General features: G+C 35.8%; 1 protein-coding gene across 12 annotated transcripts in view; it reads left to right on the forward strand.

Annotated features, from left to right (window-relative positions):
- DMD (dystrophin) overlaps window positions 1-12,215 on the forward strand; it is a 1,394,632-nt gene that overhangs the window by 1,088,000 nt on the left and 294,417 nt on the right. For all 12 annotated transcript variants that reach the window (XM_076355694.1, XM_076355734.1, XM_076355779.1 and 9 more), the window contains one exon: window positions 11,886-12,097. In XM_076355694.1, the coding sequence (XP_076211809.1) occupies window positions 11,886-12,097 (212 nt within the window). The remainder of the gene's footprint in view (window positions 1-11,885; window positions 12,098-12,215) is intronic.

The following is a 12,215-nucleotide window of genomic DNA, read 5'->3' on the forward strand; positions in this document are numbered from 1 at the left end:
TATCAGACTGATAGCATCTTCTGGAGTATGTAGAAAATATAGGTACAAATGTGAGAGGGAAGACAGAATGGAGTGTAAGACGTGGAAATGTCATCTGAAGTAGAAGAAAAAGCCCCAAGGAATTAACTCACCTTTGGAAATACTTAGTTCAATATTAATGTAATTTTTGTAAAAGACTGTAATTGTAAATCTAAAAAAATAAGTTTGTTTTTGTCTTGGCCAGAAATACAGTTTTTAATTTACAGTCTCATGATATCTGATGCTTTTCTCCTCTCAGGAAGATTATTGTAAGAGAAGTAACTATTTTACCCAAGTCACCAAAACAATACATAATCTATTGTGTAAATGTTACTTTCTTTTGAGTCTATAAACTTCTGTTTGTGCTGGAATTTCTAGTCAGCTGTCCCTGAAAAAATATCATGGGGGAAGCTGTATATCTGATATTTCACTACATTATTGAGTACTGCATTAAGCTCTGAGGTCCCCAGTACAAGAAAGACATGGACCTGTTAAAGTGGGTCCAGAGGAGGGCCATGAGGGCTAAGAGAGTTGGGGTTGTTCAGCCTGGAGAAGAGAAGGCTCTGGGGAGACCTCATTGCAGCCTCTCAATATAGAAAGGGGGCTTATAAGAAAGACAAAGAGAGACTTTTTACCAAGGCCTGTAGTGACAGGACAAGGAGTAACGGTTTTAAACTGCAAGAGGGTAGATTTAGATTAGATATAGGGAAGAAACTCTTTACGCTGAGGGTGGTGAGACACTGGAACAGGTTGCCCAGAGGAGTTGTGACTGCCCCATCCCTGGAAGTGTTCAAGGTCAGATTGGACAGGGCTTAGAGCAACCTGATCTAGTGGAAGATGTCCCTGCCCATGGCAGGGGTGTTGGACTAGGTGATCTTTAAAGGTCCCTTCCAACCCAAACCATTTAATGATTCTGTGATTATGAAATTGGTAATTTGTAAATAAAGCAAATTTACACAGTTTTCTATTTCTGTTGTGAAATAACATTTATTAAGTTAACTCAGTTCAGATACAAAATGCCCGAAATTTATGCTTAAAGTTGAATATAGAAATATTTTAAAAGGAAATACTTTTACTTCTTTGCTTTGAAATAAATTCCTGCTCATTTGAAAGTTTTCTTCGCTTTCAAAGGCAAAAATAGAGCTATGATGTTTTGATTTAGCACACTGTTTTTTTCTGATGCAGGCGTGGCTATTTTTAGTTCATCCACTGAGCTAAGCTCATTATTGTTGCCAGCACTCTGCTTTCTGTGACTTGTGTAGGTGAGTGAATGGAGCTCTAGAGTCATCTCCCAGCTGACCTCCAGTGAGAAGTGCATGCCATGGAGGTACAGCAGTCGAATCACTGTGCAGATTTTGCATTGTCAGAAGAGGCACAGCAAAAGATTCATGATAGTCTGTGCTCATAATTCCCAGTCATGGAATACCATAGAGAGCAACTGTAGCCCAGCAGATGGTCTCAGAGTCAAGACCAACAAATGGGAACCACTGTGTTGCTTACTGACCATTGCACAAAGTGTGCCAGTTTACCCTTGCTGATGCAGCTTAATTAATAAGTATCACAGTGGTAAGGATTTGGACCTTGAGAGTTATAGAAAACAAAAGCTTAGCCTTTGGATGATGTTATTCTGACAGCTTACATAATATTTAATGTCAAATAACAGAAGGAAGAGATTTGCTGTTTATCCATTGTAAAATGAATCAAAGCCAGTTGCAGTCTTTGAATTTTGAATTTTGGATTTATGGCTTTTGTGGGGAGTGGAGGTTGTCCTGAGGAAATTATTTTGATTCTTGAAGAAGAAAATAGAAATATAAACAGTATGCAAAACTTTGCTTCAGTAACTTGGGAGCCTGATATTCACACATTTGCAGAATTCCTAAGTCCATTTTAATTTTCTAGGTATTTTGGTACTCTTAAGATTTCCCACAGTCTTGCCCATACAGTTAGAGCTGGATTTATTAAATCAAAACCAAAGCAAATCAGTGTACAGATTAACAAATGCAGATATATTTGAAAAGCAAGTCTCAGCCTAAACTCAGTAGGAGTTAGTAGGCTGATGACATGAAAAATATACAATGTAAATATGAATGTATGATGGCAACACAAAGTTATGTGATACTAAGAATTCTGAAATTCATTGCCTGTATGCTTCATTAAGTAGGTAATGAATTTCATACATTTGGGGACTTAAAATGCCAGACCTACCATTATGTTTTTGCATCAGTAAGTATGGAAGTCTATGAAAGCGTTAGTATATGAAAGCTGATGTACTTTAATAATGCTAATAGCATTCTTGTTTATGTTCAGAGAAAGTAGAATACCATTTCACTTGTTTAATGTCCCATTGTTTAAATACAGGCATAGACAAGTCATATTTCTTCTGAAAAAAGGTTTTCTTAAGTATTTTGTAGGATAGGTTGATTATTACAAATGCTATAATCCATGAACAGAAATTAGATTCATAATTATAAATTATTTTCCCTCTAAGAGCTTAAGTAACAAAAATCCTAGAAAAAATATTAACAGACGTTTGGGCAAAGATAAATACTAAAATACCTAGTCACTTCTAATTAATAATTACATTCCTAAGAAAAGACAGAAATTAATTATTTTTTCCTCTTAAGTTCTTTGAAAACTTTTCTATAAATTTAAAACTTAAATGATTGGATTACTTACATATTCACTGATCTAGTTAATCAGATTAGTCATAATCCTGTGGCTTCATTTTGGGTACCTTCCGTCAGTCTAAATATCATTTCTAAATCTAATGTAAATCTTCATAATTATATGATGAATATTTAAGAAAGTAGCTAAATTCAATAATGCAGTAGCTATTTTCTACATACAACAAAGGAAATTGAATAAAACAAACATTTTGAAAGATGATTAAATCATTCCAGCAAGGGAACCCTCTGATTTTTCAGTTAGTACAATGTTACTAAGAAGTTTTTTTTTTATATCATCCAACTATGTGAGTTTCTGCAGAAAAAAATAAGTTAATTAACTTCTGGTGGCTTGTCCATACGCATCCTGCTGCTGGGGTCACGGAAGAATCACTGCTGACTCTGCATCCTGCCTGAGCAGTGGGACTGACTGTGGCAGTCCATTTCTCCATAAATGTCCTGCTCTACTTCTTAAGGCTCTGACGGCAATAGAGGGGTATCAGAAGTTTATTCCCTAATCTGTCTATCCAGCTCCCTAGTCAATACTTGTGCATATATGCATGTACATATTTTTATTTGTTTCTGTCAGTTTCTAGCAAAACTACACTTAGGTTTGTTACCTGTTTCATACTAAATCCTGAAGAATTTTACTTCTCTTTAGGGTAAGTGTTTATTTCTCACATAAAAATTTTACAGTTTGTATAACATTTTAAAATGCAGGGCAAATGCTCTTCCACATCATGCATACATGATCTGCTCCCTTTTTCATTTACTGAAAAAATGATCATGAAAACTTCATCTGAGAGGTGATAAATGTTATATACATAAATACTTTTATAAAAAGTTGACAAACTAGTGAATGCTTTCTGAAGGACCTGTTTTCCAAATAATAAGCTCTTGCATGCCCTTCTCAGTGCTCAGTCATGGAAGTTGCTTTTTGCTTGTTATAAGAAACTGATTTCTTGAGATGTGCTACCAGCTTAGTCTGGTCTCTGACTCCCACTCCGTATAGCAAGGTATAAAGCATGCTTCACAGTGCTGAAGAATTATTCACTTGATGCTTAGCGGAAACCACTTGACAGTTTTCAGTTCATTCTGTTTGATCTGACACTTCCAAAGGAACGGAGTGACCTTCATTAGTGTGATCATATGGAAGTAATTTTTAGATAAAAGAAAAATAGGCTTACTCTAGTGAAACAAAACAAAATTAAATCATAGAGTTGCAATAGTTAGAAAATTAATTACGCCCCAGAATTATCAAACTACAAAATGAGATTATGACTGTGTATGTTTTTTAAAAAAACATTTACATCTGTTGAAATGTCCCTTATTGCCTATCTTTCTTAGGCTCTGAGAAGCCAAGGAAGGTAACATTCTTCCTCCCACAGCTTTCATGCCTTGATGGGTCTTTCAGGTACATTTTCATTGCTCTTCATCACCCCAGAAAGACAGCTGAAGGCCTGACATCATCTTCTTCCTTTTTTCCCTTGTAATACCTTTTATCTGTTCTTAGAAACTAGAATATTGCAAAATAGTATAGAGGATTACAGTTCCTTCCTTCTTCCCAGGTATTATTCATTCACTTTTTTTATATGCAGCTTAATTTGTGTACATACTTTCTGTTTTGCCTAATTTTTTTGTAAGCCATAGGTTTTTTTAAAAATCTGTCATTTACATGTTATGATACATGTATGATAAGGAATAATCTTTCTATAAATACCTTAATAGATTAATGGTGCATAAAAGCCACATCTGACATCTTGCTGGCATAAGTGACAGACTTCACGTTAAGCTAGATCTCCTAAGTTGCCACCCCAACATTAAATTCGGCTTTATTGGCTAAATCCTCTCATTGCATTAGTGACCATCTAAGGGATGCATAAAATGTCTTAGATGACACAATATTAGTGTTTTTCCAAATTTAAAGTGTTGCCATACCTTTCTAAGGTCATTGTTTAAGAAGTATGACTTTTATAAGCCTCTGAAAAAGGTTAAGAGAAATACTGCTTTACAAGAAAAGATAAAGAAGGACAGATGAAGCAGAAATTACTACCTGACTAGGCTGGCTGCAACTGTTCTCTGCTGCGTACTCTGTCCTATCCAGCTCCACTCCATAACGATAGCCTACAGGTAGCAACTTGGTAGATGTTATAACTGTTCCTGAAACTCCTTAAGTCCTTCAGCATTTAAAAAAAGAAGTGTTTTAAACTTATCCTCGTTTGACTCTGCATCTACTATCCAAATGTTCTCCCTAGACCAGTCTCTCACAGATTCATGATTGTTCATAAGAACAGAGCCGGCTTCCTTTTGTCAAGGGATGTTGTATGATAGACTTTATTAAAGTGATTCCTCCTTGAAGAATAAGACTCAGGTCAGACACCTCCTGTTCTGGAAGGCAGCAGAAAAGAAGGTAGAGCACTTTCAGCAAGAAATGACTGACAAATGGAGAACTTTAACTGAAGCCTTTTGCTAGGGGGGAAAAAAAAAAGTTAGTTTAGGTTTATTGGCTTAGAAAAATACTATAATGAAAAGCAAGGTAACCACAAGATAAGACAAAGCTTAAATGATGTTTTAGCTGTGATTCCACTCGTGATTTACAGAAAGCTGAGCTAAAACTGGAAAGCATCAGAAAGCCTTGCATGTAGTGCATGATTGTTCTACCTTCAGAATGGTCTGGTGAAAAGATGATGAAAAACATCTCTTTTTCCTCATAATTTGTTTATCCCCATTTTATCGGAAATTATACTGTTTAATGGAAGAAAGAGAAAAGTGTAAAAAAGGTGCAGTAAATTGGTATGTTTCTGTTTAAATCCATATTTTCTAGTTTCTCCATCATGCCTCTCAGAAAACCTGCTCACTGTTTAGTAAAACACACTTAAAATTTTTAGGATTGGAAAAACTAGTGTTCTATACAGCCACAAAAGTTTAACTAAACTAAATTTTATATGGATAACTGTATAGATTAGTTAAAAGCATATGAAGTAAGATGAAATACATAGCAGTTAGCTATCCAGAACATTTAAAGAAAAGTATATTATGGGGCTGCAACTCCAACAGAAATTAATCCAACCTGATGGACTATTCAAAAAGGGAGCATAAAATGTGTACTTATCTTTGAAAACAACTTCGTAAAGGACTTAAACTCTAGGGAGATGTAGGAGTAATTTTCAGAATAGCATATCATTGAAAAAAATCTTGTACTGACAACATTGAAGCTGTGGTAGTATACTTCCAGGGCAACCAATGACATTGTTGGCCTTGGGCTGTTTTTAACCTGTCCCTCCCAAAAATCTACAGTTTTTATGTTTTCAGCATTTTCTAATATTACAATCTCCAGGTACTCAGTTTAGCTCTGCATACTACCGTGTCTTGCTGTCTTCTACTTGTAGTGCTGGCTGGTACATGCACTGTCATATGAAGTGTTGTGCTTGCAGTCCTGTGACTGTGCAAACCACGTTCAGACTGGGGCTGCATACAGTTCTGTAGCAAGATTTTCTGAATGTGGTACAATGACCTCATCCACCAATTTCTTAACCTATTATACTTAGCATCGACAACTGAAGTTGTTATAATTGGCAGAGGATGTAAAATGTTTTCTTCTTTATACTGTCATTCTATTTACCAGCGACAGCTATTCTGTACAGCCATAGTGTTTAAAAGCTATTCAGTACCCTAAGAATGAAGATCTCGGTTACTCTTTTTTCTTTCAATGCATTGGGTGTTTCATATTGCTACAAAGTGTGTGTGTGGGGGATGACGAGGACCCTTAAGATTCGAGAGAGATTATGACAAAAATATGAAACTATTCATAAGTAATTTCAGAATTCGCTAGATTTCAAGCTCAGTGTGTCTTTTCATCATGATCATTGTTGCAAAATATAAATAAATTGAAACACTCAGATGCATATAAAATGATTTTCATTTTTCAGCTAAGGAATATCAGTGTGTCAGTAGATTCTTTTGGTAACATGAATTATAACTGCCCATAATTCTGCTGTTCTCCAGTTATATTCTGCAGCAGGTCAGATTGCATTAGTCCCTCTAGTCTTCAAATCTATGAACCTACAGTGAAAAGATTACTTTTAGAGGACAATGTCAATGTATTGACAGTAATGCTTTTGAAAAGCACTCTCCTACAGAGCAAAATGAGTGCAGTTTAGGTAATTTGTTGGACAAGGAAAGTGGAGGTTTTCCTACCTCGCAAACTCTGTTGCTATTCATTTACTCGTTCACTTTTTTTTGAGTGCGTACTGGATTCAATGGATTTATCAAGCAGGCATGGAATGATTACTTTTTTCATCTTTGCATAGGCTAAATGTAACTTATAGTAACATGAGCGTTATTTCTCCTGTGACTGACAGCTTCTTCTCAGACTCCTTTTCTGTTGTTTCCACTGCTCTTATATCATAAACAGCAGAGAGTAAACTCTCTCAGTGAAGAGAGTTATATTTGTCTTATCAATGATATGAGCTTTTAACAGAGAAAAAAGAGATTTAATTTTGTTTGTTGTTTCTCTATTATACATAGAGTATGAAAAAAGCAGCATAAAATTTTTTGTTAATAAACAAAACTGAAGCTTAAGCCAGCAGTCTCCTTCACTGAGATTGTTCTTTCCTCAATGTACTAAATCAGTGATAACCAGATTGAAAAATAGTTATCTTGTGTTTGACTGCTTTAAATGCAGTTTTCGGCTTTGTTATTGCTTCTAATAACTTACTAAATCTGTGGTCGGTTCAGCAGAATTTCTTTTGTCCATCTTAGTGATATAATCACTATTGAACAACTAGTGAATAGTAGCGATGAAAAAAAGAAATTGAATAACAACCTTGAAATTACATACTCGTAGAATCTCACCATGCCCCTAAATTATTCGTTTGAGAGAGTTCCGTGCTGAACTGGGAGCGGTTGGAGCCATGCTGGGACACTTTCCAGTAAGCAAGCGCAACTCGTGTAAGTGAAGTACAATGAGGACTTCTGCCTGGAGCACTGTGATTAGGAAATGGATGGGGTTTGGGTTTCACTTCAGGAAATAACCTGTTGTATATATTTTGTCTTTCTGATACCCAGTTTAAATTTGTTAATTGTCAAATATTTTTGTGTTTTTATATTCAAATAAAACTACTTAATGACCACATGGATTGCTAAAATGATTTTAAATTATTTCTTTTCCTTTTCCTTAAGTCTGTAAAGAAAATGTTGTCCTTTTTTTCCAGATTGCGCCTTTGCAGATTGATTGGTAAATAAATTCTATACTGAATAATTAAGAATCCTCTTGAGATAATTTCAAATACTGATTCTTACAATAAAGATATTGTGCTGTTGCCAAATTTGGGGGGGGGGGAAGAAAATTGGATATAAAGGGGGAGCGCCACACTAAAAAAGACATTAGGCTTTGAAATGGAGAAGGCACAGGACTTAGCTGTAATGAACAATGTAAACTGAGGTGCTTCAGAAACTACTGAACTATGGGGGAAAAAAGCTTTTGTCATTGTTACTAATTATTTAAAATTCCTGTGCTTCAGTCATATTAATAGTGCACATGAAGCCACATTTATTCTGTCAATCTAGGTATTTTCAATGTGTAGTCATCCCAGTATGTAGGTGCAATGATGTATAAAAGATAAAGATCAGAGTCTGATCTCAGTAATATGCTATTATAATCCAGAGTGCAGTAAGGACAATTACATTACTTTTTCCTGGCAAAGCTTACTCTTTTAGCCATATTAAATGTTCGTGCTTAGGTTTCAGGATATTTTGTAATCTTTGCAATAGCCTTTTGTCTGTTTTTGTTTTATATAATTTTTTTTAATTTATTGAATATTACTTATTGAAGGCCTTAAATTCAAGGTAGGAAGTAGTGATCAAATTTTTTCTTTAGTTCTCCTAAACTTGGGCAAATCCTCTCCTGGAACAATTGCTTCACATCCCATTGATTCTTCTATTTTTCTGGTTTTCTTATTTCTTATTTCTAGGGTTGTCTTCCTGGTTCCAGGTAAGAGTGATTGGACTTTGGAAGAAATTAATTTTCCCTCTGCTGAATCCCATATGTTCATTGTAACCTTAAGGATTTTATAAAGTCCTGACAGCAGAAATAACTTTTCCAAGGCTATAGGCAGTGTTAGCCTGAAAGAACTTGTACTGAGATTCCTCATTGCTATCTTATAAAACACTCTTAAATATTTTCATAAACCTATTCCTGCTAGTACCCAGTCAGAGAAAGCCTTTTATATGTTCCAGTGCCTTTGCACAAAACCCCCATGATGTTCAGAATACTTTAAAAATTGTCTTCTACTGTCCAACAACATTATTTAATAGCAATTCTCTGACCCTTCTCATTTGCGCCAGTAACTCATTAGCTGCAGGTGAGGGGTCTGTGGGTTGCTGGGATCAGTTCTAACACAATATGCACTCAAATTGGATTTTCTGAACTTTTTTGTTTGGCATAAATCTATAAGTAATATTCACCTTTTCTTCTGTGGGAAACATCCCACTAAAGAGTATCCACAGGAGCAAAATACATCCTGACGAGACACTGATTGACACTGTGGTTTTCAGTACATTTTGGAAGTGAATTCTCATATTTTAAGCTTTAGAGGCTTGGGGTTTTTTGTTATTCAAAAACCAATCAATAGTCCGCATTCAAATGAGAACATCATTTAGAAGATGTAAACTTAGCAGCAATGAAGGGATTTTTATGTTACCTTAAACTAAATAATGTCATAATTATAAAAGCCTCTCTAATAAATTATCTCTACCTATTTTGCCTTATGTAGTACTGCACTGTTCGGTATATTCTAGCTCAGAAAGGCCAGATTAATTATATAGATGTCATGGTGTGTTTATCCTCAGCTGAAGTACTTTGTTAAGTGGGTTTTGTCACTCACCAGTTCAAGAAAACAGCATTATTTTTTTTTTTTGGTTCAGATTACCTAGTAACTTCCTGAACTCTTCAATTTCAACCTGTAATAAAGCAAAACTATTACGCATGTTACTTTTTAAGTGTCCATGTCAGGTTTTCTTTTCCCTTTTTGAGGGAGATAACCCAAATATTTCCATGAGGAAAGGTGTTTCATAGATTCGGAGCTTGTGTATTCATAGTCACTTGTGTAAATGGGCTCCCGAGATGTCCTGAATACAGCTTTCATTATGCAGCCTCATTCCCCTCTTGGGTGGGAGAATTGTTCATCACGGAATCCCAGGACTGTGGTATGTGATGAAAATTCAGCCTTGCTGAAAAAAGCACAGTCCCTAGGGAAGGACCATCTTACTGAGATACAAACCTCATTAGACATTATGGAACAGATTCATCTATAAATCTTTTGATTTTTGTTGATAAGAAATATCAGCATTTCTTGTTAAAAGCAGCTATTATGAAGAACTAATATAGTTGTAGACCCAGTTTTCTTTTGAAGCAGTTCTGCAAGAGAGTTTTCCTTCATCTCTTAATTCCAACCTGCCCCCCTCCCCCCAAAAAAAAACCCCACACCAACAAACAAAGAAACTTATAATAAAACAAAAATAGGTGGGATTTTTGTAGTTTTTTTCATGGACATCTGACATAAACAAGCTGCTATACTTTTGTCAGCTGTGTACTAAAATCTCCAGGTTGCCAGGAATCAAAAGATAACACACTGAATGTCGCGGAGTCTAAGGGGGAAGGAGCTCGAGTAGTTATTTGTAAGAAATAGGTGGCAGCTATTGCCCATACGTCAGCAACACTGTGGAAAGTGTTTGGGCAGTCTTTGTCCCCTAGATCTCCAGCACAAACCACATGCTACAGCTGTAGCACAGAGATTTTACTTGAGCAGTTCAAGAACACTTCTGTTATTCACGCTTCCTGTAGACCACAATCTCTTTGTTGTTTCAAGTATACCCTAAAGCTTACATCAGAAATCCTCATCCAGATAGGGCACAGAAATGAGCTGTTGTTTTGTGACCTTCGTGTACAGCTTTCTAAAATGAGGAGTTAGGTTTGGTTCAGATTAAATTTAAGTATTTGGGCCTTAGGTTATCCTTGGCTTTGCTCTGATCGTGCTTTGTGTTTCTTCAGTTCCTTTTGCATTTCCTTTGACTTGAACATGCTGCTATGTGTGTTTACTCACAGTCGCTCTTTCTCTAAACCTCAGCTGAGTCCATGGAAAGATCTTTATCCCTTCTTCTGGAAGAAGGAAGAGCACTGATAAGTAGAAGTCTCCTTCCCCTGCTGAAGCATTTCTCATCCCTTTAGTCTTTAGCCTGCACCATTCTGGAATCAACCCTGCAGTGAGCGATGCAGTGTTGGAACTACCACTCGATGATAATTTCAATTGCTTTCTGAGTACTCTAGGAATCTCTGTTCCCCTCCCTAGAAAGCCTGTGAATTTTCAATGTAGTGAGGCAGTCTTCAAGAAAATATTGAGAATGTAGTTTGTGCTGACTAACCTCAGGGAATTAAAAAAAAAATATTAAAAAATGCCTATTTCTTCATGCAGTGCACAGATTTTATTGTTTGTGGAGTTTTGGTTTTTTGGTTTGTTTTGGGGCGTTTTTTGTCAAACTTCAACTGCTTGGACGAGTAAGTCTCCTGGTGTTTTTATGCTACTATGGAAGAGTCTGATGCTGGATGCTAGCCAACACACAGCTAAAATCAGTGATTTTAGTGATTATTAAGTTCCCATGAATCACATTTCTTTCAAATAGTGGATAAAGCTAATCGTTATTTTATAATTCACATGAACATATGAGAAAGTTTTTTAGACAGCCTTTGCAGTCTGCTAATATTTGCATTAATGAAATAAGAAAGTATAGCTATTAATTATATCTTGAAATAAATCTTTAACTAATATTACTGAAGTCCCTAAAGGACTTGTTCTTCAGAAAATATTAAACCTTGTGTTGGTTTGGTAAGAATGAAAGATTATTGGTGATGCTTTTTCTCAAATGTGATCCTGTTTCATAATGCTTTTTGAGGCATGAACCTGTCATTTCTGGCTGCATATGCATCGAAACACACGCTGTGTACCATAGTGTCATACTGTGTGACCCAGAACAGTTTATCTGTTCTTCTTTGTTAAACTAAACTTAGTTGCAATTGCAGCTTAAAAGTACAAGACCTCTCCAATATGGTCAGTTCTAGAAATATTAGTTTTTACTCCCTTAAAAAAAAAAAACAAAGAAAAAGCTTTTAAGTTACTCAGCTTTTGTTTTTCCTTTGTGTTTCACCAGTTGAAAAGATACAGAGCCAGTGGGATGAAGTGCATGGACACCTCCAAAGCCGGAGACAGCAGCTTCATGAGATGTTAAAGGATTCAACACAGTGGCTAGAAGCTAAACAAGAAGCTGAGCAGGTTCTTGAACAAGCAAAAGCTAAGCTTGAGTCGTGGAAAGAAATTTCCTACACCGTGGAAGCTCTGAAAAAGCAGAACACTGAGCTTAAGGTCACTATTGAGAATTAAAATATTTCCACTTGCGTTAATTAGATTGTTAAAGAAAATGTACTCTAACTATTGGACAGTGCACATTAAGAACAACCTCTTTATCCCTTATTTCCCAGAA

The sequence above is a fragment of the Aptenodytes patagonicus genome, chromosome 1, assembly GCF_965638725.1.
Source record: "Aptenodytes patagonicus chromosome 1, bAptPat1.pri.cur, whole genome shotgun sequence".
NCBI classification, from domain to species: Eukaryota; Metazoa; Chordata; class Aves; order Sphenisciformes; family Spheniscidae; genus Aptenodytes; species Aptenodytes patagonicus.